General features: G+C 37.5%; 1 protein-coding gene across 9 annotated transcripts in view; it reads left to right on the top strand.

Moving 5' to 3' along the window:
* Positions 1-27,591, top strand: part of LOC124155907 — a 109,564-nt gene that overhangs the window by 24,820 nt on the left and 57,153 nt on the right. For 8 of the 9 annotated variants that reach the window (XM_046530104.1, XM_046530105.1, XM_046530107.1 and 5 more), the window contains exons 3-8: positions 12,168-12,247; positions 13,206-13,263; positions 15,594-15,721; positions 21,663-21,724; positions 22,471-22,624; positions 26,009-26,214. In XM_046530104.1, the coding sequence (XP_046386060.1) occupies positions 12,168-12,247; positions 13,206-13,263; positions 15,594-15,721; positions 21,663-21,724; positions 22,471-22,624; positions 26,009-26,214 (688 nt within the window). Of the gene's footprint in view, positions 1-11,693; positions 11,935-12,167; positions 12,248-13,205; positions 13,264-15,593; positions 15,722-21,662; positions 21,725-22,470; positions 22,625-26,008; positions 26,215-27,591 lie in introns of those variants that run through there. The other variant, XM_046530106.1, reaches the window with a different exon arrangement.

The raw sequence follows: 27,591 nt of genomic DNA, 5'->3' as shown, positions 1-27,591 counted from the left end.
AATGCTCAAAATTACAGCAATAATCTCCTAGTATTTCCATTTCTGGCAATTTCATCGATTATGCTTGTTGGGACTGGGTAGTGAATAGATAGCAGAGCAAGTCCATTTAATCTTTCACTACCCATAGAATTTCTCTTGTAGCTTTTAATTCTCTTGAGAGATGAGAAGGATCTCTCTACCTCTGCTTTTGAGACTGGTAATGTAGGAAGCACCTACAAAAGAAAGGTTATTTCCATTTTATATCTTTTAGTTTCGACCAGAAATCAGTTAAGAATTATTTTAATTTTTAACTCTTTATATTCTGCAAATATTTTTTAGTATTTGTCAGTATAACTAGTTTTTATTGAAATATGTTTCAATAATGTATCTAAAAGAAAACCTGATAAAAATGTGTATCCTTAGAGCAAACAAAAGTACCAAAGTATAATTGTGTACGCCTAATTATGTTTATAAAAATAAATAATTACCTGAAGTAAATAGTTGATAGTAGGGTAGAAGTTTTTGTCGCAGGCGTCTAGAACGGACATGATTTTCTTGGGAAAATGAGATTCTTTTGCATTCATCCATTACATATATGTTTTATTATTATATTACATATTAATATATTCCACAGCATATACTCTGCCTCGACCTCACAATCAGACCACTGACTATCGTAGAACAGTTTCAGCGGTTTCAGTTTGTGAATATTTTTTGTTTTGCATTCTTTGGGAGTAAACAATCTAGAGCTTTCAGAATGACTCTGTTTTTCCAGAAACGGTCATCCAAACTTGTGATAAATGAATCGATGTAAGGTATGAATATTGATCGACGACAATTTTCCTCAGGAGTAAAGTAAGGGGGGTTGTCTCTCTTAGTTTGCTTCCCCACTTGCCGGAGCACAACAGTTGCTGTTTCAATTTATAAAACTCTGTTTTGGAGTGAAATAACTGGTCAGAAACTATTCCTATATTTATACAGGTTAAGCCAATGATGCTTACTTGATAATCTGTAGGCCAAATAGTATTTGGCTGGTGACAAGAGGAAGAACAACACGGAGTTGGAATTAACGGACTTCTTTCTTCTTCCGTCGAGCCATCAGCGGTTTCTTCTACCTCTCGGGGCAACAGCGAAACTAACACTTTTTCTCTTGATTCCGCGTCCGTTTTGAAAGTTTTCGGTTTAAAAAAACTGATCAATGGTTCTCAAAATCATTGTTTTAAGAAGCAGCAGTGAGGAGTAAAATAAAAACTTGATTCCTTAACGTTAAACAAACATCAAAAGAACAACATTCATTCCGTCACTGTCAGTAAATATAAATTAGCTGGTGTCTTTACATCAACTAAACACAAGCAAATATTCAACTGTAGACACTGTTCATTTCGTTAATTTAAATTTGTGGGTGTGCTGGTATGGTAAAGGCAATTGGGGGTTAGGGGAGGGAAAGTTTCGCGACTCGTGACTTTCCCTTAGCCAATCAACAGAGACGAGCGTAAACGTATCGTTTCATAATTTATTATTTTAACAAAATGAACAACCTTTTTAACAACGATATGATAATTTATTATTTGTAGACTTTCCGTCGATCCATGCTTAATTAATGTTTTTATGCATCTAAATATTTCGGGGGGGTGGGGGGTACGGACCCCCCCTGGCTACGACACTGCCGCTTTGAACTTCTCCATCGTTACTGCTTTGAAATAGATGGAAACTTTTTCTTAACCATTCTCAAACTAAACTTGTTCCGTTTTCATCGCTCAAGACGTTGCGATATGCCGAAATCGAGACGTACTTTTCTCTGAAATTTTGAATTGTCAATGTGAAGATTTTATTGAACACCGCCCGAGAAAGCACCGAGCATTTACGTTAGTGCGAACCCTGATTCAAAATTATTTAGAACCTTTCATTTATATGTGTCCTGTGGGGTTTGCAAAAATCCCCTAATGCGTATTTAACTATACATTATATATACTAATAGATAATCACTCGACCCTCCTTGAACGTCATTTGGTTAATCAATTAGAATACTGATTAATAAATATGTTCCTATTATAGGTAAAAGGAAGAGAATACATCCTTCAGTGTAGCCTCTAGTTTAGGATTTCTAGGATACCATTCCAATGATGATCATCATAATGTCAGTTCCTCAGGATATAGACTAGTTTTAATGGGTTATTGCGTTGAGAACCTTGTCGCTAGATGTTGCTCGAAAATAAACTTATACATCTATGCATGTGAAATTTTGTGTATTTTTTACATTTGACCTTTTAATTAAAAAAGCATCCTGCCCTCCTATCTCCCTGACTCTTTCACTTAGATTCAGATTGATGTTTGTACTTATCTTGTAGTAAACTTTCTTTTTTCATGGTCACCCTAGTGCATTCTTTGGCATTACAGGATAGTGATCTAGTTTCTCTTTTCTTTGCTTTAGTTAATGTCTCGCGGAATGCTTTTCCGCCTGCATCTTCGCCTTCCTGGAGTCATTTGTCTTACTCATTTTATAAATTTTACAATTGTCTTCTCCGTGGACCTTTTCGGCCTCAGTTCTTCCCTGAATTCTAATTTCAAGTGCTACCTAAGTTTATCCATATTCCTGCCTCGAAAAAAATTACCGCCTGGATTGGTTTTGACGCACGACACATCAGCCTTAATGCCTGAAATGCATGGTACCTCATATTGAAAAACACTGGGCAAAAGGAAAGTTTTGTGCTCGATTTTTATTACTCATTACCACTTTAGTGTCGGCGATTTTCAACTTATTCTCATTATGTCACATTGCACTTGTCGTAATTTTATGTCAGGTTGTTATGTTTGTGGTCTAATGGGTGGAGCTTACGATCAGTCCCGGATTCGAAAGCCTTCGAAAGTGTCGATAGACAAATTCTCACGATGTGCGATGCGCAGGGGAAAGGAACTTCCTCGCCCATTTTTGAACGTGCAATATTAAAATTTATGCAGCTTATTGTTAGTTGGAAGTGCGAACTACAGTTAGCTCAAAAGTTGCTGGCAACTTAAATGCCTCGAGGGCTGAGAATGACGTCTAATTCCAACTTAGACGTATGTTTTAGTCCGATTGTTCAAATGTAAACCTCAAGCACTCTGAAACTTCAACCCCCCTCTCCGAAAATGTTGGGATAGTATTACGTGGAAACCTCCCCTCAAATTGTTATCGCAACGGGCTTACTTAGAATTATGCGTTATCGCTTATTCTTTTTATCTTTCAACATACTATAATATAACGCCAAAGCCTTAAGTTATTGTCGCCTAATTGTTCAAAAACTATTACTGTCTTTCTCGGATGTTGTCACCAGGCCATAACATAAGGTCACCAGGATATATATATCATAAGTAGAAGTCCGCTATGGACACTGAAGGCATCCAATTAACTGCTTTCAGAGACCGCGTCCGCGAAATACGATTCTTTGCGTGTGCGTAACAGTTTCTATCTTTTGCGTAGCGTTCAAAAACTCATTTTTCATTCAAGAAAATGAGTTTTCCTCACCAATAATACACGGTCTGTTTGCGGATATTTAATAACAGCTGCATCTCCGATAGTGCTTAGAAAAACCTTATTTTGTCAGTTCTAGGTCAGAATATCTCAATATCCTTCCGAGATTAGGCGATTCTGAGGTCATACATGGAATAATGCACCAAATTGATTCGGAAGTGAATAGTTAGGTTCAAAATAGATTTTAGCGTTTTTGATATGCAGTATTAATCATGAATTATAGAGCAACCGTGGGGAGGCAGTAGGGACAGCCCCCAAAGCACGGTTATAAGGTGGTGGGTCCCCTTATATTGTAGCACGCTTAATGGGGGACCCTGCCTGATTTGCGAAATTATATCCCCCTATATCCCTACTCCTTATGCTTTTTTGAATGCCGCACAAAATTTCATGTGAGGATTTATCTCCTCGATCACCGCTTAGCCAGCTCACATAGATACTCTACGAGTTTCTCCTCAACACGATTCGCGGTATTGTTGAGCAACTGTATGACAGGCCTCATGGAAGTCGAACCAGTCCCTTAGGGTGGCCACTCTTCTGGAAAGCATGGGAATTTCTGATAAATACATGGAATTTCATTTTTCCTGGGAAGTCAGGGAAGTACAGAGGAAATGTAAAGAATTTTTGAAAAATCATATGGGCTATAAGAATGATGTGGCAATTTTTCCTCATCACCATGTGAATAGGTGTAGCTTATGTAGGTATTTAAAATTCTCATCCCTACAACGTCATTCGGGTGGTGTAACATGACAGTAAAAACTTTTTTATGACATTGTTTAACTTAGTTTAATTTGAAGTTTATATTTACCTGCATTTTATCAAGTTTTTTTGTCGTAAATATGAAATATTTGGTAAAATACTCTTTACCAAAAAATAAAACTACACGAAATTAATCTGGAAAATTCAGGAAATTTCAGTAAAACATACTTATCTTGGTCACTGTACTAATAGGCGGATGCTATCTCGGATGAACGCCTGACGTACGGGTGCGTCGCTGTAATACCTATCTACTTGTAGTAGCCTATATATACCTGTACCTACCTACTTCTATACAGGGATGCCGACTTACAAAAAATATTGGGGGGACCCAAACGGGATCTTGCCCAGGGAAATTATATGAGTAGTGAGTTTTAAGTTTTTTAAGCATTTTATAAGATTCACATGATCAACATTGGAACCCTGATAACTCGAATCTCGAGATCTGGATACTCCGGGGAAAATCGACAAGCCTAACACATTTTTTTCCTCATACCCATAATGAATTTTTGAGGGGGCTCGGGCCCCCTCAGGCCCCATGGGGTCGGCGCCACTGCTTCTATAGTAGTACCTAGTGCACCTATACGCTTTCGCTCGCAGGGAGGCTCTGTCCCTCCCCCACCCACTACTCCCCGGTAAAGGTCTGCGGCCATTTCTGGTCACTTTGCCAGTTCTTACATTTTTTCTCCCGTTTGTTCTTCAAGGATCGTGATTTTCGGTGATATTTTTCCTACTTAAATTGAATCCTAGGAATACCGAACAGTTATTGGCTTCCAGGCTTTCTAACTGTTACAAGGGTACTTACGGCTTACTAATGGTTGCTACAATCACTTTGGTGCTATTGACAACCTTCTCCGCGTTGTTCAAATTCCTCATTAACATCGATTAATTGACACCAAATTCCCCCAAATAGTAGATAGAGGCAGTTGGCAACTCTGTAATAGGTGAAAAATTAAGTGTTTCGACTATTTTCCGTGGGGTTTCAGACGATTTTTAAGGGGGTCGATTCTATGACTTTTTTGTCGTATCTCGTCTCGATCACCCCCAACATTTGTGTGAATCATTCAGTCATGGTATGAAGTGGGTCTTATAATATGTAGATGATTGGAGGCGACTTCCCTCCACACCTGATAAAGAATTTGACATCTCTCCAGACTTAATTTCTCCCTTCGATTTTGGTCCAAGGTTGTTGCGCGGTGCTAAAATGAAGTTAAACGGGGAAGCATTCACTACCTCCGCCATTCTTGCGGACACATGACCGTCGAAATGGTCACGGTCGCGACTGACTCTCCTTGGCCTTCACAGAAAAATCCCTCTCACGCCATTCCCAAACTTTCCTCGTGCCCTTGAGTCATTCCCGTGTTCACTCCATCGTTAATCTTCATCTCACAAGAATTTGGCAACTCAACGCCATTTCGTCCATCTTTCTGGTGTGGTGTGTCCGAATGCACTTAGCAAGTTATCGAAATCCATTGTTTTTAGCACGTTAACCAATCAATCGATGTTGTTTCCTGAATTTCTGGTGACCAGATGAACGGTCACGATTGATATTAAAGGGTATATAATATTCCGCAGTGGTGTATATAGATCCTCATTTCGGGAGAATTGGGAGGTTCTAGTCAATAGGGTAGTTTCCTTCATCAAAGAAAACGAAAGGCATTGATTGCGATTCGTTACCCACCATTACTGTATTCATAATATACAATTCATTTGATTTTAGAAATACCGGTTTAGACGAATGGCAATGGTCCATTTTTATCCTCATTTGAAAAGGGCCAGATTGGCGCCCATGCGATGCCACTCCACGTGACGTCACAGGGACCTAGTTTCTATACGAGAAGATAGGAGTTATACATCGTCTGAGGTTACCAATGCATGCATGAGGCGCAGAGCTCAGGGAAACATGTCTTAATAATCACTTATTAAAACTGGCTAAGGTCGGAAAGTTTTCTTCATTTGATAAGGTATTAATAAGCCTTATTTAAGCCAAGCGCTACCAGCCAGCAGGGTACTCAGCTACCCGCTAGCAGCCTGCGTCGTATCAGCGCTAAGCTCGCCTCAAGGTCACCTCACAGGGCGGCAGCGGGAACGAGAAATACGCCACTCGGAGAGATTTCCCGGCATTCATACTTTCGCGTCGCGTTTTCGTGCGCTTGAAAATTTTCACTTTTCATTTAATCGCCAAAAATAAATATCGTCATTTAAAAATCTAAAAGCGTGAAATACGTACTCCAGGAGTAATAATCTTTCGATTTAGGCAATAAAAAAATAATAGGAAACCACCCTATTGTAGCGCTTGGCTCGTAGCTTCGTAGTTTAAAAATGGTTCGTTTTCTACCGAAACATCATGGGTAATTTTGGTTCCTACTGGCATCAGCTGTCCAGGGTTAAAATTTTGTAACAATATATTTCTCCGCCCTCCTTACCTTTTCTCATTTATTTTTTCATTCTGATAGCTTAACTTGCGTGAATGCGCAATGTTAAGGCCGTTTTACACGGTGCACGTACTTGCACAGTCTGACGTGTGTACGAAGGCGCAGTCAAAATTGCGTCGTGTAAAGCGGTGAATTGCTAGAACACATGCGAGAATGCGTGGACGTGAGATGGCAAAATAGCCCCTGTTCTAATTTTGTTCATGCATTCGCACAATTCCACGCCATATTTGAAATTAATGCAGCTCTAACGTGCGCAATTCCGTGCCCCTTGTAAAACGGCCTTTATGAAATTTTAAATAGCCCAAAGAATGTTTTTAATCGGACCGGAAACAACTTCAAGTCTTACTTTTCGACTTGCATGCCTTTCTTTGTTCTTGAGTGAAAGTGCTCGAGATAGGATTGTCGATTAAATATTACGTATTCCTCATTTAAGTGTGTGATAAGTAATATCTACTCTTCTCGCACCTTTCAATGACGCAGTCTTCACTTTCGTGATAAGTATGGTGTGAGTTCCGCCAGAATTTTGTTTTTACCCAAGGCCGGGTTTTCAGTTGCCAGGTCAGCGTAGGAGGCGTCGTTTTTACCTGTTTTACCGATTAATAATGAAATATAACGATTGAGCATGGACGCTGGTGTGGAGTATAACATTTTAATTTTACGAATAGCGGATTTTTTTATTGGAGTAAACGTGAAAAAGTAATTACATCTTGACAGAAGAGTGTAATTTTACTCCCGAGGTTCTTCCCAATCATGTTGCAGAGTTAAATAGGTGGATGCGCTTGTTCTGATTAATTCATTTAGTGAGCTTCTACTGCATTTTTTCTATTCAGTGTTTTTGTGGTCAGTGCTATAAACGCGAAACACAGTATGATAGTGCTCTTAATGAAACGCGCCATTGGCCTTACTGGGGCTTTAGCCAGTGGGGAGGGGTATACAAGATCCCGATCCTAATCCCCTAAGAAATTTTTAGAGGGTATTGTCTTCAGTAAACTATACTCCACATTTACCCCCGCAAAGTGTTCCTCACTTCAAGTGGTTTCATGTCGTGAGGAAATCATGCTGAGAATATTCCAAGTACCTACGCTAATCTATTGTTTTAACTTCAATGTTTCGCTGACGCTCCAGTCAGCTCATTAACGCTTCAGTGATTTGACTCATGACTCGCCACAGCAGTCCTCGGAAGCCCTCTTTTCTATGCATTAATATGTATTTTAGCATGTGAAGACGTTGCTCCAATATCTGAGAACTGGAAATGTGAGAGTATCTTAGGTCAATCGGATGGAGAGAGAACTTATCCGGGTTCCGCGTGGTCTGATGGCCCCAAAAAAGTGAAAGGGAAATGGAAAAGTAGAGGAAGCATCTGCAGCGATGTGGAGCTATACTGAAGAGGCCCAAAATCTCTCTCATTTCGAAAGAATTGGCACTTCGGAGCAAAAAAATAGAGCCTTTCGATTGGAACATGAAGAAAAGTACACAGAAGAAGATCATATCGTCGAGTGACCCGGAGGTTATGTCAGACGACGAAGGCTAGAAAACGTTCTTCTACCGTAGGAAAGAAAGGTAATTTTTGTTACCTAAGGCTTTTAATCCTCCTCGATATGCTTCTCAAATACCATTTATATTTAATAGCATTGGGTATCTTTTACGTGAAAGCCATTGACCATGCTGCTCAATTACAATGATTATCTTCGGCATATTTTTAAAGAACTTTCTCAGTTCCATTTGAGGTTCTCAAAAAGCCTGTGCCAGGGACAGGTTGCTCATAGTGAAACAAAGTACTTGGACCGTCTTCGAAATAAAATGAATATGAGGACTTCTGGCAAATGCTGGAAGGCATTGTCGCAGTAGCTGTTTATGCTGGAGGAACATGTCAGAGAAAGCCCTCTTTGGATTTCTCCCGCCCCGACGTCAACAAGTACTTCGCAAGTTCTAGTAGGATTCCGTTGAGGCTCCAATTAGTTATAAATTAAAAAAAACATTAAAGGTTGTGCTAATTCCTTTCTCGCCACTCAATGGAATGTCTTCACTTTTTCTTGGAATGCCGTGTAGCAGATAGATAGTTTGATAGAAATGCTGAATCAGGGGTACTGTCAATAGAAAAGTCATTCGGTGTATTTTCAGGGAATTATTTTATCTTATTTGATTCGAATAATACATCTCGTGAGCCCTCGCCTGCCTCTATTCAGTAATATCATTCCGGAGTTCGATGGAATACTGCCATTTGTTTAATTAACCACTTAAATCTTCCGTTCGTTCTAGAATACTCCATTGAAAAGGCAAAATATGATTCATAATCCGGAAAAACATTCGGCAAACTGTTCATTTTATATGAAATTAAAATTATGTTATTTTTTCTTGTGGATATTTACTTGTACTTAATTTAAATTTGACATTCTGGGATTAAATCTGGAATGAAAAAGGTTGGGAAAAGTCTGTTGAATAAAGGGCTATTGGCACCGAATGTAGCCTTATGGTCATAAATTTTGGCTTCACTTTCTAATTGTGGTAGGCAGTAGCAAACCAAGAAATTTATTTGATCTTTGGGGTCTTGCATGGAAATCTCGCATAAAACTTTTGATGTTATTTTATTGGATTTCAGTCCTTTCGTACCAATATTGGATTTAATTCCTTTGTTAACAACCTTCCTTCCGCGAGAAAAGAGATTAAAACGGCACTTCCCCTTGAATGAATTTATATTTTGTGGTGATAAGGTAAGAATTTGTTTTTCTAATAATTTTGTGTTTCGGTGTTAATTTCATGCACTACGGGAAAATTCTATTATTCGAATCAAGTATTTGAACAATCCTAAGATTGGTTTGACGCAGCTCTCCATTTCTCTCTCCTATCCGCTAATCTTTTCATAGCTACTTCTCTTTTACATCCTTTATAACCTGTCCTAAATAACTCATTCGGGGCCGTCCCTTGCCCTTTTTCCCTTCCACTAGTCCTTCAACGATTGTCTTCATCAGACCATCGTGCCTCAAAATGTGTAACGTTCCAAATTAGCATGTGGATTGAAGTCAAATTATATATATGGAACCTGTATTTATCATGTTTTTATTTGGAAAGTATAATATTAATATGTGGGGAAGAATTTGAAAAAAAATTTTGTGTGACTGAGTTGACTGAATTGATAACAAAATCGGTTTTAGATCTCTATCAAACCTTGCCCGAGTTATTAAATAAGGTTGGCGATGGGTTATTGGGGCTACGTTTGATATATTTATTTATATTGTATTGTATTATTTTCGGAAGATTTTTTGAAAAAATAGCTATTGTTCCGTCTTTACGCCGATTTAATCGTGGTTATTGAAGCGTGGATTTTTTCCTATAAACTTTCTCGCTAAGTCTGAGATTGAAGGAGCTGTCGCACCAATGTAGTCGTGAGCATTCCAAGAGGGTCTGAACCACTTATCGAGTGAAGTAGTTGTTTCTATTTTCCCATACGAAAGTAATTATTTTATTTCCCTAAATAAACATTCATAGAAGCCATTGAAGAGCTTTTCGCAATCCAAAAATATTTATGTTGGTAGCAAAATATTATTAATTAATTTAATATCACTAAGGTAAATAGTAGTTGGTAAGATGAATAATGTTATTTTACGATCGGTTAAAAAATCGCAGGCACACCCTATCTCCTCAAATATCATAGAAAAGTTTGTCCAAACTCTCTATTGCCAACCTTTATTAGGAAAAACATTAGTTAATTTGTGCGTTTTATCTGAAATTATAATTATTTTATTTCACCGTATGGATATTAACCTCTCCCAACAACTCCGCCAGTGGCATAGCTAGGAATTTCGTTCGGGGGGGAATCCAAAACGAGGGGGGGGGGGGGGGGGGGGGGGAATAAAAAAACAGAGTACTAAGTAATTAATTTTAACACTTTTCATATTCGAAAAAAATGCATTTGTTAAAAAAATATTTTGTAAATTCATTTGATTTTTCAAAATTTTGTTTTATTTTATTAAAGAAAATAATAGTGTTTTTATATTTCAGGGAGGGGGGGTCCGGACCCCCACCCCCGGGCCACGCCACTGCAGTCCACCGGTGTTCCAATTAATGATATCGAGCCGCCCTTATATTGACACTGTTACCATATCAGTGTGTATGATTTGGCGAGTTAGATCTCTAATTTTTCGAGAAAAAAACTGAAGAGGAAACTCCCAAAATGTATTTATTTTATTTGATGACTTGAAAATTATACTACTGGCTCGTCATAACAGAGGTCCTCTAACGTTGCCTTTAGTCATTGTGTTTTAATTTTTAAGTAAGTAATTTTCTAAAAATGTTTGTGGGGTCTGTTATCTAAAAGAAAATTTTCTAGGTTTGAAGTAATGAGTATTTTAATTATACAGAGTTCATTTTCAAGCATTAAATTTTGCATGTGGAACGTACCCCATAGGAGTTGCAACTTGGAAAAAATTTTAACACTGAGTAGGACCACTAAAGTAGGAGTTTGTGGTGTTCCTGGTGTAAATGCCATTCGTATTTTCCATGATGCTTTGAGAATGCAAGTAGTTTATTTACATAGTACAGGATAAATTAATGTTTTTACAGATTTACAGAGTACAAATCCTTCGCAAGTCCAAGAATTGCGTTGACGTTTTCACAGAGTTGCTTAACTAAGTTTGTTTTTCACGTCGATTAAATTATGGCTTCCAAAATTACGTGATAGGGTTTTAGAAAATTATAGACACAAAAAATACGTAATTTTGATGAGTATTTTTCTTTTTTACGTCTGTGTAACTGAAAACTTGGGATGGTATTAGCTTCCGTTATATTTGAATTTTCACGCGGGAAGGCGTCATGCATATCGATCTTCATTTTATCAGCTGGTTTACTTCTCAATAAATTCTGTTTAATCCATCCTTATATTTTTTCCTGTTAAAGACTGTGGTATTTGGATCATGACGTATTTTTAATTAAAGTAGTTCGTGCTGTTCTTTAGTATGTATTGCCGTCCAGGAATACCAGGTTGCGTGGCGAAAGGTGTGTTAGGTGTGTTCGTTCGAATGCCCACAGTGACTCGTTCTGTAAGTTACGCGAGGGTGATTTAACCTGTCGATTTTATGAGCACGTTTACTGCTGACGACGTTATATGACACTTGTATTTTGATTTTTGACATTTTTTAGTTGTCTTCGTGTTGATATTTATGTCTTACGTGTGTGATATCAGTGTGTTATAGGTATTTAACTTCTTATATTACGGACAAGTGGAAATTGTATCTTCAATTTGCTTTAAATTGTCGAGGAACGGTGAGTGTACAATGTATTGCGTGATATACTTGCATCTTTGCATACGGACTGTTGCACTTATGTTAGTGAACTTGTTGAATATGCATTCTAGCGGTATTGTAATCGATTTCGTCTGTCTGCATTACTCTAGTTATTATCATCGTGTAACATGATTGGAATTTCATTTTCCTCGCTCGTCGCGTATGTATTTTCCACCTGTCAATTTGTTAACCTGTTTTCTCTCTTTGTTGTAGGACAAGAAGAAATGGTGGGTTTAACTGTCTCGGTACCGCAAGGGAATCGCCCATCTTCCCCGGCTGACAATAAGAAACCTGTAAGTATTGGTGATAATATAATATTCTTAATATTATTTTATTCGAAGCAGTTTTGAAAAGTATCCGTTTCTAGCTGTAGATGAAAGAGCTGATCTACCGTTTTCCTACTGTAGGCTGTATGTTGATAATGAATTTCTTATCCATGGTAATAGGCTGATTGATTGTTTTCTTAATCACCATCTTTTTTTCATCTATTGTTCCCTATTTTACCCTCATGATTACATTGTAGGAGTAGTGCCTTCTTTGATACCTAGAGAAATACCTGAACATGATTTACATATGTATATGTACTCTCCCATAAGTTATCTAACTATGGGTATCTTCCATTCCTTTGCTATTCATCCAAGTATGCATTACTAAGTATTGTTCCATAGTCCACATAAAATTTTTTTTCTCTTGATATCTGAGTTTTCTTTTACACACTGTTAGTGTTTATCTTTTACCATATCAAATGGGGACATACTATGGTCAGTAGTCATTCATTTATGAATGCCAACACGAAAGAGTAACTTTTGAACAAGTTTTGAAATATCAGAGCAACGATTTGCTGATATCAAATTATTATATTATTACAGGTTTTTTATCATCAACAGATTGCATGTTTAGATCTATACCTCTGATTGAATTTGTAACTGGGGCATGATTTTAATGTTAACCTGTATTTCTTGGTTTCATTTACCTATTTCATTTGTCTCTATTATTATGTCAAATAATGTAATCTGTGTTTTTAGTACTTAAAATTTAACTGTGGTTTTTTATTTCACGATCAGGTTGTTAGTGTTAATATATTGGGTTTATTATGCCTACTAGCTTTTCTATTTTGAGTACAAAGAATCACCTTGTGATGCTGATTCCCTCCAATTTCATGTAAACTCAACCTCTTTATGCACGCTTTTGTTTCTAGTTATGATCTGTTATTCATTTCTGAAGTGAGGGTTTTCTATTTATTTTCTAAAGGAGCAGCTTGTGGAGTTAAGTAAGCTTTCTACTACTAAACAAGGAGTTGAGGGTTCCGGTAAGTAAATTCTTTCTTTGCATTTGCTTTGTGAGGTGGCAAAAAACCTCTATGATATTTCTTGTTAAAAATTATTTTCTTAATTTTCTGTATTAAGGCTATTTGAATGATATGGAATTATTCCTAAATATCATTGAGATGAATTCATTTATTTTTATGAAAAGCATTCTTACAATTGTGTAAGAGTGGGTGACACTTATACCACAGAGATTGGTTTTATTATTGAAGTTAATTTGTAACTAGCAGTAGTACATTTACAAAATAGATTTTTATAGTCTCATGTTCCATTTGCTATAATTGTTGCAGAACCTTAGGGTATTTAGAGAGAGTAGTCAAATCTGGTTCTACGTAGAGAGTGATCCTTGTTTATCATTTGTGGGGGATATCCTTTATATTGGTCGTAGCAACTTGAACCTTTTACAACTGATATTTTTTTTTCTATGAATTTTTCGTAAGGTTATTGCCTCTTGTTGTAGAAAATTGGAGTGGCCAAAGTCATAGAGTGAAATTTTATTTTATACTTTGAACTGCCAGAATCTGCAACACTGTCTTGGTTACAGAATGCCACAAATTCACTAGCTGTCAATTCTTCCCGCTGAAAACTAACACCCATATTAACACATTATGGTCCGCACACGTGTTTTTACGTGTTTCCTCTGCCAGCGCTTATGTGCCGATCACGCGTTTTTATGTTTTCATGCAGTGCAGTCTCCTGCTGACCTCTACGGATTTATTTGGAACTATTTCGACCTAGTTCTGGTTTGTGCGTCTTCAGGTAGCTTTACTGTTTGTTTTTGTGAAAGTTTTTCTTATTGACGTCTTTTTTATCGACGTTATAATAGTTTGAACATATATTGAGGCCTATGGCATATAATATGACCGGCCCCAATGGCTAGTCTAGTTTAAAGGGTGCCGGACCAAGAGGTGTTAAGTTTATGACATATTCAGCATGGAGATGCTGGTAGCTTTGGAGAATAAGATGGTCATAGATTACAGGCATTTTATGTCATCAGACAATAAGTAGGAGTGATTGCTTACACAATGAGGCGAAAGAGTATTAAACAAGTGAGGTTCTAGTATATACATTTCTGTATTTTAGGTTCAAAGTTTGATCTGTTGAATCCTGAATTGTTCATTAAGGAGGAAGATAAATTGTTCATTGATAGATTCTTTCTTTTTGTATAAATGACAAGTGTCATTAGCAGCCACTCACTGAGTTTTATGCCTACCTGTAATTATTTATTCAATTTTATATCTTCAATACTAAGGAAATGGGATGTGGTTTGTGAAAAACTAGTGCAAGAAAGTGATACACATTATTAACGGTTAATTAATTTTGGGCATGGAAATACTGTAAGGGAAAGAAATTGATAAAAACTATGGCATATGAAACAAAAGGAGGAAAACATTTGCAATGAATTTTTTATATGAGGCCATAAAGACTCGGTTAGTTAGAAATTAGGTACAGGTTTCATTAAGTTTTTTTATTTTATTTTGCCATGCTATATGGGTGTAGTGGCAGTGCTTATTTTATAAAACTTTAAGAACCAGTATGTATACCAATAGTATATGTCTGAATATAGTCCCCCCTTTTTTCGAAAAATGCCTGTGGTAAAAGTAAAGGGGGGGACTATATTCAAACACATTTATTTAACGTTTCCCGAAACTGAAGCCTCAAAATTAGGGGGGGGGGAATATTTTCAGAGGGGGACTATATTCGGAGAAATACGGTACATTTTATCAACATGATTTCCAAATGTAAGTCCCCACTAATATTTCCATTTCTTTTTATTTTTAGCTTGTGATTAAAGTTACAATGAGGAATCATGTTCTACCAATTATTAAAAAGAACAATGAAATTTTTTGATACGACCACATTTTCCCTGAAAAGTGCCGGAATGTGATCTGGCATGTTCCGGCATAAATTAAGCACTGGGTAGTGGTATGAGATGTAAATAACTATGAACAGTTTTGTCACTGCAAAATGTTTAAAACTGGTCCAATTTTTGTGAATTAATTAAGGTTAGCTAATTATGATTTGCAGCCCTGTAAGGATATAAGGCCACTCAAGTTTTCAAGAAATAAGTAAATGAAGGACATTTAGCATAGCATTCAGCACTCTTGGCATGCTTTTGATCCGTTGAATTTAGATTTTGTAAAATCTATTTTTATATGCAGTTTTTGCTCCCAATTTTGAATACATATAGGTTTTGTCTGTATTTGAAATTCACTTAGTTAAACCAGTGCTACCTTGTAAATATTCTATAAATTTTTATTGTGTTGCATTTTTATTAAATATTTAAACTAAGCTTTCCTTCTTAATGTTTCAGGTGACGATGATGTAGGAAGCAATAGCATTTCTTTGTCCCAGGAGGCTGATAACTCCCAGCTACCTGAGGATGAAACTGAACCAAAGACTGTTACACCTGGGAAAAAGCCGAAATACCAGTACACAAGGGTTTGTATTTACATAAAAATTCTCTGTCATTCAAATCAAATTCGTTGATTCTATCAGAATTATGAAATTATAGAAAACTTAAGTGTCTTAAACTGTACCATAAGCACAATTGATATGTATTAACCTCTAATAATATATCGACACTTAACTTAAAATGTGTATCCAAACTGCTTTGAAGGGCCCTGAGTTAAGGCATTTACGTAATTAAAATGAAGATTTAATGTATGTATATGAATCGTGTAGGATTTGATATTTTCAAATTCAGGTAGCAGGTTTTGACGTGTCCATGTTACTGTATTATGGTACTATGAGGAACTTGCATGGGTCAGAGATTGCTCTAAAAACTATTTTGAATAAGTCAAATGGATACATTAGCTCGCAAAAATACCTTCAGTTTCTCCATTCAACATCAAAAGAAATAAAAAAATTGCATTTAAAATCGAGAAAAATTTCTCTGAGCCGACCACTGCGCGAAGACACCCGAGCGTTGCCGAGGCCAGGCGTGACGTCATAGGTGCCTAAACAACCGTAGGGAGTCGGGAAATACGCTGAGCGCATGGTGTAAAATTTGTTTTCAGGGAGTATTTAGCCGCTCATCGTCACTTTATTTTGTTCTGTTATTCTTGGGCAAGTTTTCCTATTGCTATTGTGCATAGATTATTACTTGGGATATTAATAATGCGGCATCGGGATGATGAAGTACAAGCGTTTCACTTCGTATGTTTTAGTTATCAGAAAAATGGATGATAACGTTGCCACTCGTTAGATTAGTACACCTGAAATTCATCTACATCTACATAATACCCCGCAAGCCGCATAAAAGGCATGTGGCATGGGGTGTTAGGACACCAGCCTTTTATTAGGACACCAAAAATTGATGCCACGACCCTCATGGAATTTTTAAGACAAATTATTGCTATACGTCGGCGGCAAATCGAGTTGTAAAAGAAACTTGTAATACTGGAGGATAACAAACGTAAGCTGTGCTGTTGACATTAGAGTAAGCTGTGCTGTTGAATTTGGCAACGCCGAATTAGCGGAGAAGGTAGTCCTATCCGTTCTATGGTACGAATTCACAGCAAAACAGTCTGCACACAATCCACATGTGAAATCGCGAATCGGTTCCGCTGCCCACACACACACAAGCTACAGCCTATTTCAATAATATAGGTAAATCCATAAACAATATACTAGCATATACCATAAAATTATATAGGGAAATAGGCAAATACTCTTATCAAAAACTGGATGTCACTGTCACATTCTTATATTCATCACGTACAACTTACAATAACAGAACTCGTTATGATGAAAACAACTATTTATTCACTGATTTAAACCCTTAAATTAGCCCACACAGGTGACTTCTCTCACTACTATTCGTTGAAATAATGGAATAACAAACTTCACACACAGTTTTTATTTCAATAGCGTGATCGTGAAATGTCATATCTACGGTGAACAACGGACATTAGCACGCCACTGACAATTTTTACACTACTGTTAGACATTTATCGATAGCATAATAGCACTTTTTACAATTAAATCACGATGGAACACATAGAACTCTTGGCCGATATTTTTCAACCTTGTCAAACTTTGTGCATTACAATCGCTGGCACTGTGATTATTAGCAGTAGCGTAACGGGAGATGTCACGTTGAAAATAACACTATTTTGGCACAAAAATGTTCCTAGATGTCTCCAATCAGCGAGCAAAAGTTGCATTGACTGGAATTCACCCCATAATACAAGCACAGACAGTCCTAAACGACGAATTCTCCAGTACCTACGAATAAACGGATGAAGTTATTGTATATAAAAGCTAAGCAGACTTTAGTAAACATCAAAATCGTTCTAATTACATACTTAAATGAATGATATGCCGTCGATAACATCACCTTACAATTAACGTATCCCCCTTCCAATGGCCGTGGCTCAGACTCCTACAACGATGTTATTTAGGTATTATAAAATTTTTGGTTTAACTGCTCTAGTTTTATATTTTATGCCCTTACTCAGATATTAATATTATAAATAATGCAAAATATGAGGGCTTCCAAGCCTCTATTGTCGGATATTTATCTTTAAATATAAAATAATCAACACTTCTAACAAACGAAGCTCTCACAACTGCTGGCAACTATTACAAACAATCACAACAATAGCTTCGCATGATGTTTAGGCACCTTTGACGTCATCGAGGCTTTGTCGGCAGTGGCTTGGGGGGTGAGGGAGTTTTTCCCGCGCTTTAAAATTCGTTATTTTTATCATTAAAATCTTGCGAAGGAAAAAACTGATATACATGCGGTTTTCTTTGTTGTATTCAGAAAATAATTTTCTGTCCGCCTGTGAAATAAAAAAAATTCATGCAAGTTCCCCATTGCCTGCATAAAATTGTCTTTGCTGCACACTTGTGTGGCATGGAATGGACAAGTATTTTTGGGCCAAAATTTCAAGATTTGGGAATCTTGGGAATTTTTATTAAAAATGATATCAACAATTTTTATGGATCTTGAATCTTCGTGTAATACAAGTCGATGGAGCAAATGAACTATAGAACATAGCTTTATAGACCAAAATAAACCATTCTTTTTTTTCTCACTTCGTTTAATCGACCTTAGCAACTCTTATGATATACAGTAGAACCTCACTTATGAAACTTTCAGCGGAAAACCAAAAAAAGTTTCATAAGTGAGGAAGTTTCATATGTGAGGTTTTTCGGTATTCAGCATGAAATCCTTTCCTATAGGGGCCGGTTTGTTTCCAGGATGCAATTACTCATTTGGAGGCAAGAAATTGAAGCCTAATAATCTTATTTTCACACAAGCAACACCACAGATGATGTGTTACTTTAAGAGAAATATAATTCTACATTCCTGAACAACATTATCCGCCGTTGAACATCTAGCATTTCTGGTACTGATCTGCAAGGCTATCATACTGGAGAGATTTCGGAATGATGACACTAAATGTTCACAGAGAAGCCAATTTTTTAAAAAAGTTGACTCATTAAAAGCAGTTTCAGGAAATTCATTTCACCACCTATAGGCAAACCCATGATTGTAGATTAAAGAAATGAAATACCTAAGGAAAGTCATCCAAATTAACCCCATAACTAGGGAGCAAAATTTCACTAATGTATCACGAAGGCTTCCCACCCTATGGACCAGGGTTCATGTCATGGCCGAGGCAGAAAGTTTTCAGAGATGGCTGTATCCCTGCTTGAAAGTAGTGTGGACGGAACTTCCAGTGCAACACCATGTCCGGCAGATGGAACATTAAGCCCTGGTTAAGCCTATTGTTACAACCTGGCTAATTCCAACACAGGGTTTCTATACTCCCTCCCTTACCTCATGTCGAAAATGACCCCAGCTGTCGGTTTCTTCCCTCTAAATACCATGCCATAGATAATATGGAGCACCCGGCAGTGGCGTAATTATGGTGGGTCGATGAGGGGATAGATCCCCCTCCAAAGCCGCAGAGAATTGAAAAAAAAAAATTTAAAACAAAAGTCTAGCTTTGATAAACAACAACTACATCTACTCAAAGTTAAATTTTAGGAGCCAAAATGATGTAAAACATATTTACAGGCATGCTCTTTTTTTAAATTTTCCGGGAATCCCCGATGCCTCGGGGGGGAGGGGGGGGCGTCCCTCAGGTAATACCATCACCCCCAAAGCATATTCCTAGTTGCGCCACTGGTATCTGGGATATTCCGTGACTAATTGTAAGACTTTTCCGGTGCTTAGATCACTTTTTTTAAGTGAGCATTTGAAATAACCGCACAACTGCCGTCAGTGATGATTGAACAAAAATATATTAAGAGCTCGAAAAAATCTCCCCTCTCAAAAATGTTTACGCACTAAAAAAGAATTTTTCCGTGAAATTTTAGCAATAGTAGATTGAATCTACCGGGTATAGCTTCTCTGTCGGCATTCTTATGCGAATTCAGCGCCGGGAACTTCGACTCACAAGCCGTGTGACTCATCTTCACGTAATATTTTGCTTCCCCATATCTGATCACAACACCAGACTGTTTTTGTACTTCGGTATAATGGTTATAAGTCATTCCAGGGTCGAAAGGAACTGCCTTATCTTTCGCGTTTTGAATTTGACTTTAATGATTACGTTACGACTGACGACGCGAGTTATTCTCAGAGGACATTCGTACTAACTCTCGTTCAGTTAAAAAATAAACGATTGCCAGCAGGCAGACTCAAGCTAATAGCTACTCAAGGTCCAACTTTGTTTGATTTAAACCCACTGAGATACAAGTTAGGTCAATTTTGATCGGCGCGCCGCGTAAGCAACTTTCCCCCGGCTCAATTCGTCCCGGGGATGCGGGATTAGCCCGCGGAATGAGACCATGCATGCTGTTTTTACCATCGTGTTGAATCACCATCGACTTACATCTATACTGCAAATACGATAATCTCTTTTGGATGACCTTGGAAGCCAAATTTTGGGTACGGGAGGATTTTTAACGGCTCATTTAGGTGTTATTTCGCTGGGGCGACGGAAAACATAACCTTGGAAAATTCTAGACAATCTTCCGTTAGAGATAGATATTCCGAATTAACGATCATCTACTGCAGTTAAAATTAATATCTAATAAACAGCATCGCTCATTATTAAAACTTAGTATTCTTCATTGACATATCTATGTGATGAGCACATACTACCCCTGCTCCTGTGACTAAAATCGGCGCGCGTACCGCAATCTTCTCGTAGAGCAGTTATCTGAAAAGTCGTATAAGTGAGGTTTTTATCTCATTGGACTGGGAAAATACGTTTCGTAACCAAGTTTGTCGTATAAGTGAAAAGTTTCATAACTGAGGTTGGAAATACATGGGTTCATATGGGGTTATTCACCGGACCAAAAAAAATCGGCGTATAAGTGAGGTCATCGCATAACTGAGGGTCGTATAACCGAGGTTCTACTGTACTATCAAGAAGAAAACTAAACATCGACAAAGGAATAAGCAATAAACATCAGATGTACTCAGTACTCAAGTAGGCAAAAACATGGCACTACTTTTGAAACCAAACACGGGAAAAACTGGCATTTTCCATTAAAACCTAAAAGTTTTTTTCTCACAGAAAACTTAGCAATTTTTATGTATTCTCTCGAAGTTTGATGAAATAAAGTAGGGTTGGGCATGAAAGTATTGTGTAAGAAAGTATGAGCGATGCAACTGTCCTCTGCAATTATTCCTAATTCGCTGCTGGATCTGAAGAGGGTTGGCCACCACCACTGACGAAAAGGTATTTGGTGCTGACGCCGAATGCTGTAGTAGTTGGCTGCTATGTATAAAGCAAGCTGAATCTTCCTGGCCAAGACAATATAATGATTGATCTTCTTTACCAATAATATTCTTGCATGAGTTTGATGATGATGCCCTCTGTCAGCAGATTCTTTAACCTAATGGTCCCGACAGCTCTGTAACCGAAACTACTCGACTGGACATTCGTAATGGTACTGGAAGCACTCTAATGGACTACCAACTACTTAGATTGAATTTTCGAGTACTCGCTCATCCCTACAAGATTCTTGTTAGCTTACAATGTGTCACACCATGAGAGACTTCATCTTCATCCTCCCCCACTAACTTTAGCCATGCCTTCCAAAATCCAAATTTGCAATATCCTTTACAGACAATCTCATCAGTGGCTGAGTAAATGATGGTAAGATATTCAACTTTTAAGAAAGATAAGTAACCTATGATGTTACTTAGAAATGCTGCTCAATCTCAGAATTAATCTGTCACTAATAAGTGTAAAACTATAACCCTTTTTTACTGGATTGCTTTTAAATTGTCACCTTCCTAACATAAGGTTATTTTATTGCCCTTACAAGTATTATGAATGTAACTTCTTTTATGTTGGAATGTTTGTGTAATACATGAAGGTATTATGATAGTAACGTTCTTGTGTTTTAGGAGCAACTATTGGAATTGAAAAATCACCCATTATCTCGGCAAAAACCATCTGTACCTAATAAGTAAGTATAGTAATATTTTTCACTTATTTTAAAGAGGCCGTGATTCCTTTTTTCTAATAGGTAGCCTTTGTTTGTACGGAGTAATTATAATTTTATAGTCTTTACCCATGTCCTGTTCAAACTGTGAACATTTTCTCATAAATGCAAGTAGAACTTCTGAATTTGGGCATATTCAGCTAATGTTCATAAAATTTGAAATTCTTCAGCTCTAGAAGTAATGAACAAGGGAGTCCTTAATTTTACAATTTTCTTTCCACTTGGGTCTGTGGCCTACTCAGATTAGCTTTTTTCTTACTATTTTCTATATCTCTTCATTAGTCCTATTTCTTGTACTTAATTTCAAATATAATACTTCATGTTACTAGAACTTGTATAAGTCTCCTTACTTAACTTATATTGTGATGGTATTCCCAAATTGTAACGCATAAAAAGTATGTAACGTATTCACTGCTAGCCTTTATTGATTAGATGGTCTAGCTGATATTTTCATTTCTTTAAATTGGTGTGTCACTAACTCTTTCGTAATATGTGTATCTGGAGAAATCCCTCACCCAAATCTCTTCTCTTTCTTGAGGTGAAGTTTGATTCAACTCGTAAACCAAATAAGCACCTCCACTCAAGAGATAAATCAGGAAAAGTTATTTTGTTGCACTGTTGTGTATTGATATTAGTTCTGTGGAAAGTAATCATTAACCTTTGTATTACAGTGTGAATACTTGTAATCAGAGTGAAAATCATATTTTCAGTGATGCTCCACCTTTCCATCGGTCACGGGGTTGGGACCAAGGCCAATGGCATCATGGCTCTAGACATGAGAACGCCAATGAAGACGATAGAGGCGGAATTGGGGATGCACCTCATGAGCCTCCCAAAGGATTTATCAGGGTGAACCCTGTGGGGGTAAGCTTACTTTGCACTGAGTCTTCTTCAAACTGTGGGATTTTGATGAATGCAGTTAATAGAATATCTAATTTTGATTGAGCGATAAAAATACTTATATTTATTGTTTTAATGGTCAAAAAATTTGACTTGGATCATGGCCATGAAATTATGTGGTAACACATAATACTGTATTTACACAAATCCAAGGCAAGGTTCTTTTTCCCTACCATCTCCTGCAGAAAAGAGATCACCATTGGATGCAAAATTCTTGCTTTCAAATGGGGGTGGCATAATCAAGTGCAGGTTGAACATTCTAAATATGGCATATTCACGTATGCAATGTACTTTACTGTAATCTTAACCCCTTTAATGGGGACACTTTTTTTTGAATAGTCACTCTCCAGGTGGGGGTTTTTTATCCTTTGATAGATATATTAGAATTTTGTTGGATTATGATGTTATTGATTTCTGAGTAAGAATGAGGGGAAAAAAATTTTTTGAACTGCCTGGTTAATTATGTAAACAATTTTTGTGAACAACAATTAGGTAATTTCATTGTATTATTTCATGCTAAATTGTTTAGAAGAAAACTTTTACTTACCAATAAGGCTATTTCTCCATTACCGTACACCGCTGCTTAAATATTTTTTAAAGGTATATTTACACTATTTACACACTGTTTCATCTTTCACCTAGTACTGCATTTGGGTGTGGTATGCACGGAGTGGGACAGAGCGGAACATTAAATTCTCTGCAGCAGTATATTGTTTCTTTCCTCTGCTTGTGTGGCAAACACACTACACATCTCTTATGCGCATATTTTTAGTGGCAGTTGGTAGCTTTAGGTCTGGAAAATGCCTCCCTTATAACCTTAGGGGAGTGTTTATTTTTGAGCGACTTCCTGGCTCCTTATAAATCGCTCTTCCGTATTTGTGGAATAGACAGTAAATGAGATCTAAACGGAAATTCAGATGATTTTGTTTCCCTCCATGCTTTTTGTAAATCACATAAGCATTGAAAGCGCATAGATCAAGAAGGTGTTGGAATATCTTCTGATAATACTTCATTCACTTCCTTGCCGTGCTGTACGTCACTATGTACTGATCTGAAAGATCAACTCCTCCCATGGTGTCATTGTACTCCACAATGGTGAGAGGTTTCTCCTTTGTCTTCCCTTTCCTGTCCGAAACTCTTCGTACTAGCATCATGGACACTGCTCAATACACAAACATCCCTTTTGTCCTTCCACTTCAAAGCCATCAACTTATTTCTGAAGGCGGTTGCAACTTCTCCCGTTTTCAATTTTTTCATTGTAATAAATTTCGGCAGCTCCTTTCTGTTTGATCTCACCGTTCCTAATGCATCAGTTTCCATCTAATTCAAAAAATCGTAGAGCTCGGGGCTGCTATAGTAATTATCGAGCCATATCAGATAACTCTTTTTTAGTAGCTTTTCTGAATGTGTTAGCACAATCAGTGAGGGTTTTGTGAAACTCCATCAACAACTCCATCAGAAGTCATCAACTCTACCCGCATAATTTACAAGTTCTGTATCTTGCCCCGTGTACATAATCATATTCCAAACATACCTACTTTTTGCCTCACAAAGCTTATAGGATTCCATTCCAAAGCACGACCTTTTATTTTGGAATATACACCTTCCACCCAAGACAGCCTTTCTATAGCAATAACCTTTCATCAATAGAAATGTCCTTCGGGAATGTAGCTTTCAGAAAATTTTGTTGTGCAGTGATCGAAGAAAGGCTTGATTTTAAATAATTTTAGGGATACTGGTCCGGTATGACTAAAAGATTCATTATCTGCAAGATGCAGAAATCTCAAGAGGAGAAAAAAACCTCTTCTAACTCATAATTTCATAAAATATGGGGGTTGCGGGTAAAGTAACTGGTTATTGTGGGCTTTTGTATAATATCCTGCAAAAGCATCATTGCAAAAAACAACTTTGTTTCCTCCCTGTTGGTATCAATCCAGTGTTTATCCCGGCTTCTCCTTTTCATTTTCTGCTGCAAAGTTTTTTCGTTTATTTTTTGCTGCGCATACTAATTAGTTTGCTGTGCTATATAGTTGCATATATCATCATCAATAAAATGTTCAAAAATTTCGTCAGACTGATATTTTTCTACTAGATCACCTTTTGAACCAGCCTCAAACCTAGCCGGGAATCTAGGTCTAGGAGTACCTTGTTCAATCCAAGTGGTGGAATGTGATTGCCTTCCTCATCATCATCATCCTCCTCTGGTTCACTTTCTGTTTCGCTCTCAGAAATCTGCAATTCTTGAATTCTGCGAGGACACCCTGCTGCTGTCCCACTGGTACCAGCGATATTTCCTACTGACACATTTGAGTGTTCCTCCTGTGATTGTGAGCTGCTTTCAATCATACTTTCCTCTTCTTCACCATGCTCCAACATTTTGTTTATAACATCAGCATGCAATGTAGATGGTCTCTTAGCCATTTTATGGATAACTTAGGCTAAGGACTGAAAATTGTGAAGTACGTATGCACTAAATAAAAGTTCTATGAAAGTTACTGCTAAAAATTATGAACTGTGCACTGACGGAAATGTTCGTCAGAACGGACATCTTCAAAAACACAGAAGAAGAGCACATAAAGGATGATATATTTTGAAGAGGAAGATATCACAAAATAGGAATGGCTAATAATGGGTTACACATGTATATCTACAACACAAAAGAAACAAAACTCACATCAAAAGGGCACCAAACTCCGGATACCCTTCAAGCTGAATTTCCACTAGAAAAATAGGACCAGATATCAAGGAAATTTCAAATGTTCGAAGCACCCGCAGTAATTTGCACAAAAATAACTTCGAAGAGGCAATGAAAAAGAAACACGTTCTTCCACGAAAAATGAACACCAACACTAAATCCTTTTCCCTTAGAAATGTGACCGAGGGTAAGTGAAAGAAAAAGTACCGCTAGAGGGTCCTTGGCCTTGAAACAGCCATAAAACTTCCACGAAAGTAAAGAATATCTTAGCCTCTCCTGCTAAGACCACCGAGTTTGAAAAAATCATGCTAGATGTTGGAGCTATGCAGAGCATAGATTCGAAGGAATTGCGTCTCTGGACGCATTTCCCGAGTAAGGAAAAATCGTATTACGAAGCGCATCTGTAGACGCGCTCCCCATAAAAGGGGTTAACCATTCAATGAAAACAGTGAATTTATAGGTGGAATGGCCACTTATATTGAGCCTTACTAGCTTATTTTCAGTATTCTTTCTGTGGGTGAACATTTCGACTCCTGGCAATGTTATCCATGCTCAGTTTACGGTATTATTAGTTCTATAGAAATTTAAGATTTCATTTGAATTACCTTCTGTTCAGTGACTATATTTTTAGCATTGTTTTGACTTTTCCTCAGCGACGTTCTGGAGATCCAAGGGAGAGATTAAGAAAGGAGCAGGATGGCATTGTTCTTAGTCCCCAGCGACGAAATTTCAACTCTGGTTGTTTTGTCATGGTGACACCCCAACAGCAGGCGCAGCAGCAACAACAGCAACAATCATCTCAACACCAACAAGCTGCTTCGAATAGACGCCCTGAGAGTCCTCTGGGCAAAGGCGAAAGGTACATTGATCTAATTACTCTCACTTAAGTTTTAATGTGCCAGTAGGTTATACTTAATAGCTCAAGGTTAAGCCCTAGATTCATAGCCTTAACCTGGATGTTCTTTGTTATTTGAGTGACCCCTAGGCTAACGAATCATTCAAAGTTGCATTTGAGGGGGGCGGTTGTCCTCCAACTCTTCCCCGGACCAAGGGATTTGTGAGTGAGGCTTCAAGCTTACCCAGGAATCCCTTCACAGAATTTCAACAGTGCTGCTGCTCTCAAATTGGATATTATTAATTAAATATCTCTCTTTAAACGACTTGTACTAATGAAATTCCATTTCAGCAATGCTAGTTTTTAATGAGCAGTCTGTAACGGACTATCATTTGCAGAAATATGTTTACTATGGATGTAGTACAGTGGAACTTGGTTTGTACATTCCTCCTTAGCACGTTTTCCTCCTTAGCATTGTGATTTCTCCCGGTCCCAGTACCATCCGAGGGAAATACAGGTAAAACTATTTGGTTAGTACGCTTTAAATAGTGGTGCTTTCCTGAGTAGTATGCTCAATTATTTGCTATGAAGCAACCCGCAAGTCTTTTGGCCGATGGCGCAACTTAATTAGTGCTATGGTTACATCCTTTTTAGAGTCAATCTCCTGCATTTAAAACACACTAATACTGAAATGAAAGTTGATAGCTGGAGCTTTCCTTCTTATCCTGTAGTAGATATGAAAATGATTAGCATGCTTCCTTTTTGGTGGTGAGTTTGCTTTGGTAACAGAACACATGTCATCTAGATGTGATAAATTAAATCTTATGAACATTGGCAACCACCTGTGTAGGGTTACCCGAGTTGCATTTAGCCTGCATGCATAAACATTGTTAATCTAATTATTATCATTTTCATTACAGTTTTGACCATATGTGGTTGGTTTTTGTAGGAGATGCTTTCCTCAGTCTATTGCACCTTGTTCATTGAAATACTTAGTTTGTTCTGGAAAATCATGTTAGTGGGCATAATAAGGCACCATCTTTTGTGCTCTCAATATGTGCTGCAAACATTGGTGAGAGCAAAATGTACCAGTTTTGTACATATCACATGACCTCTATCTGCAAGAGAAAATCAGATCAGGGGTTGAGTTCGGAAGGGAAGGAAGGGTATGAAAGGGGGGGGGGGTATGGGTAACTGGCTTGCTAACTTATAGATGGGTGATGCAATCATTGCTTAATGAAATAGCCGGTAATCAGCAGTACACTGAACTTCCTTGTGTTGAATATATATTGGTTGTGCGTATAAAAAAATATGTAGTAAACCGCAGAGAATGAATTTTTTTAAGAAATAAATCAGTCTTACATTCTTAGCAGTCAAGTTATGTGTTTAGTGGTCTGTTTT

The sequence above is a fragment of the Ischnura elegans genome, chromosome 3 (genome assembly GCF_921293095.1).
Source record: "Ischnura elegans chromosome 3, ioIscEleg1.1, whole genome shotgun sequence".
NCBI lineage: Eukaryota > Metazoa > Arthropoda > Insecta > Odonata > Coenagrionidae > Ischnura > Ischnura elegans.
This window is presented reverse-complemented; position numbering and strand designations above follow the sequence as displayed.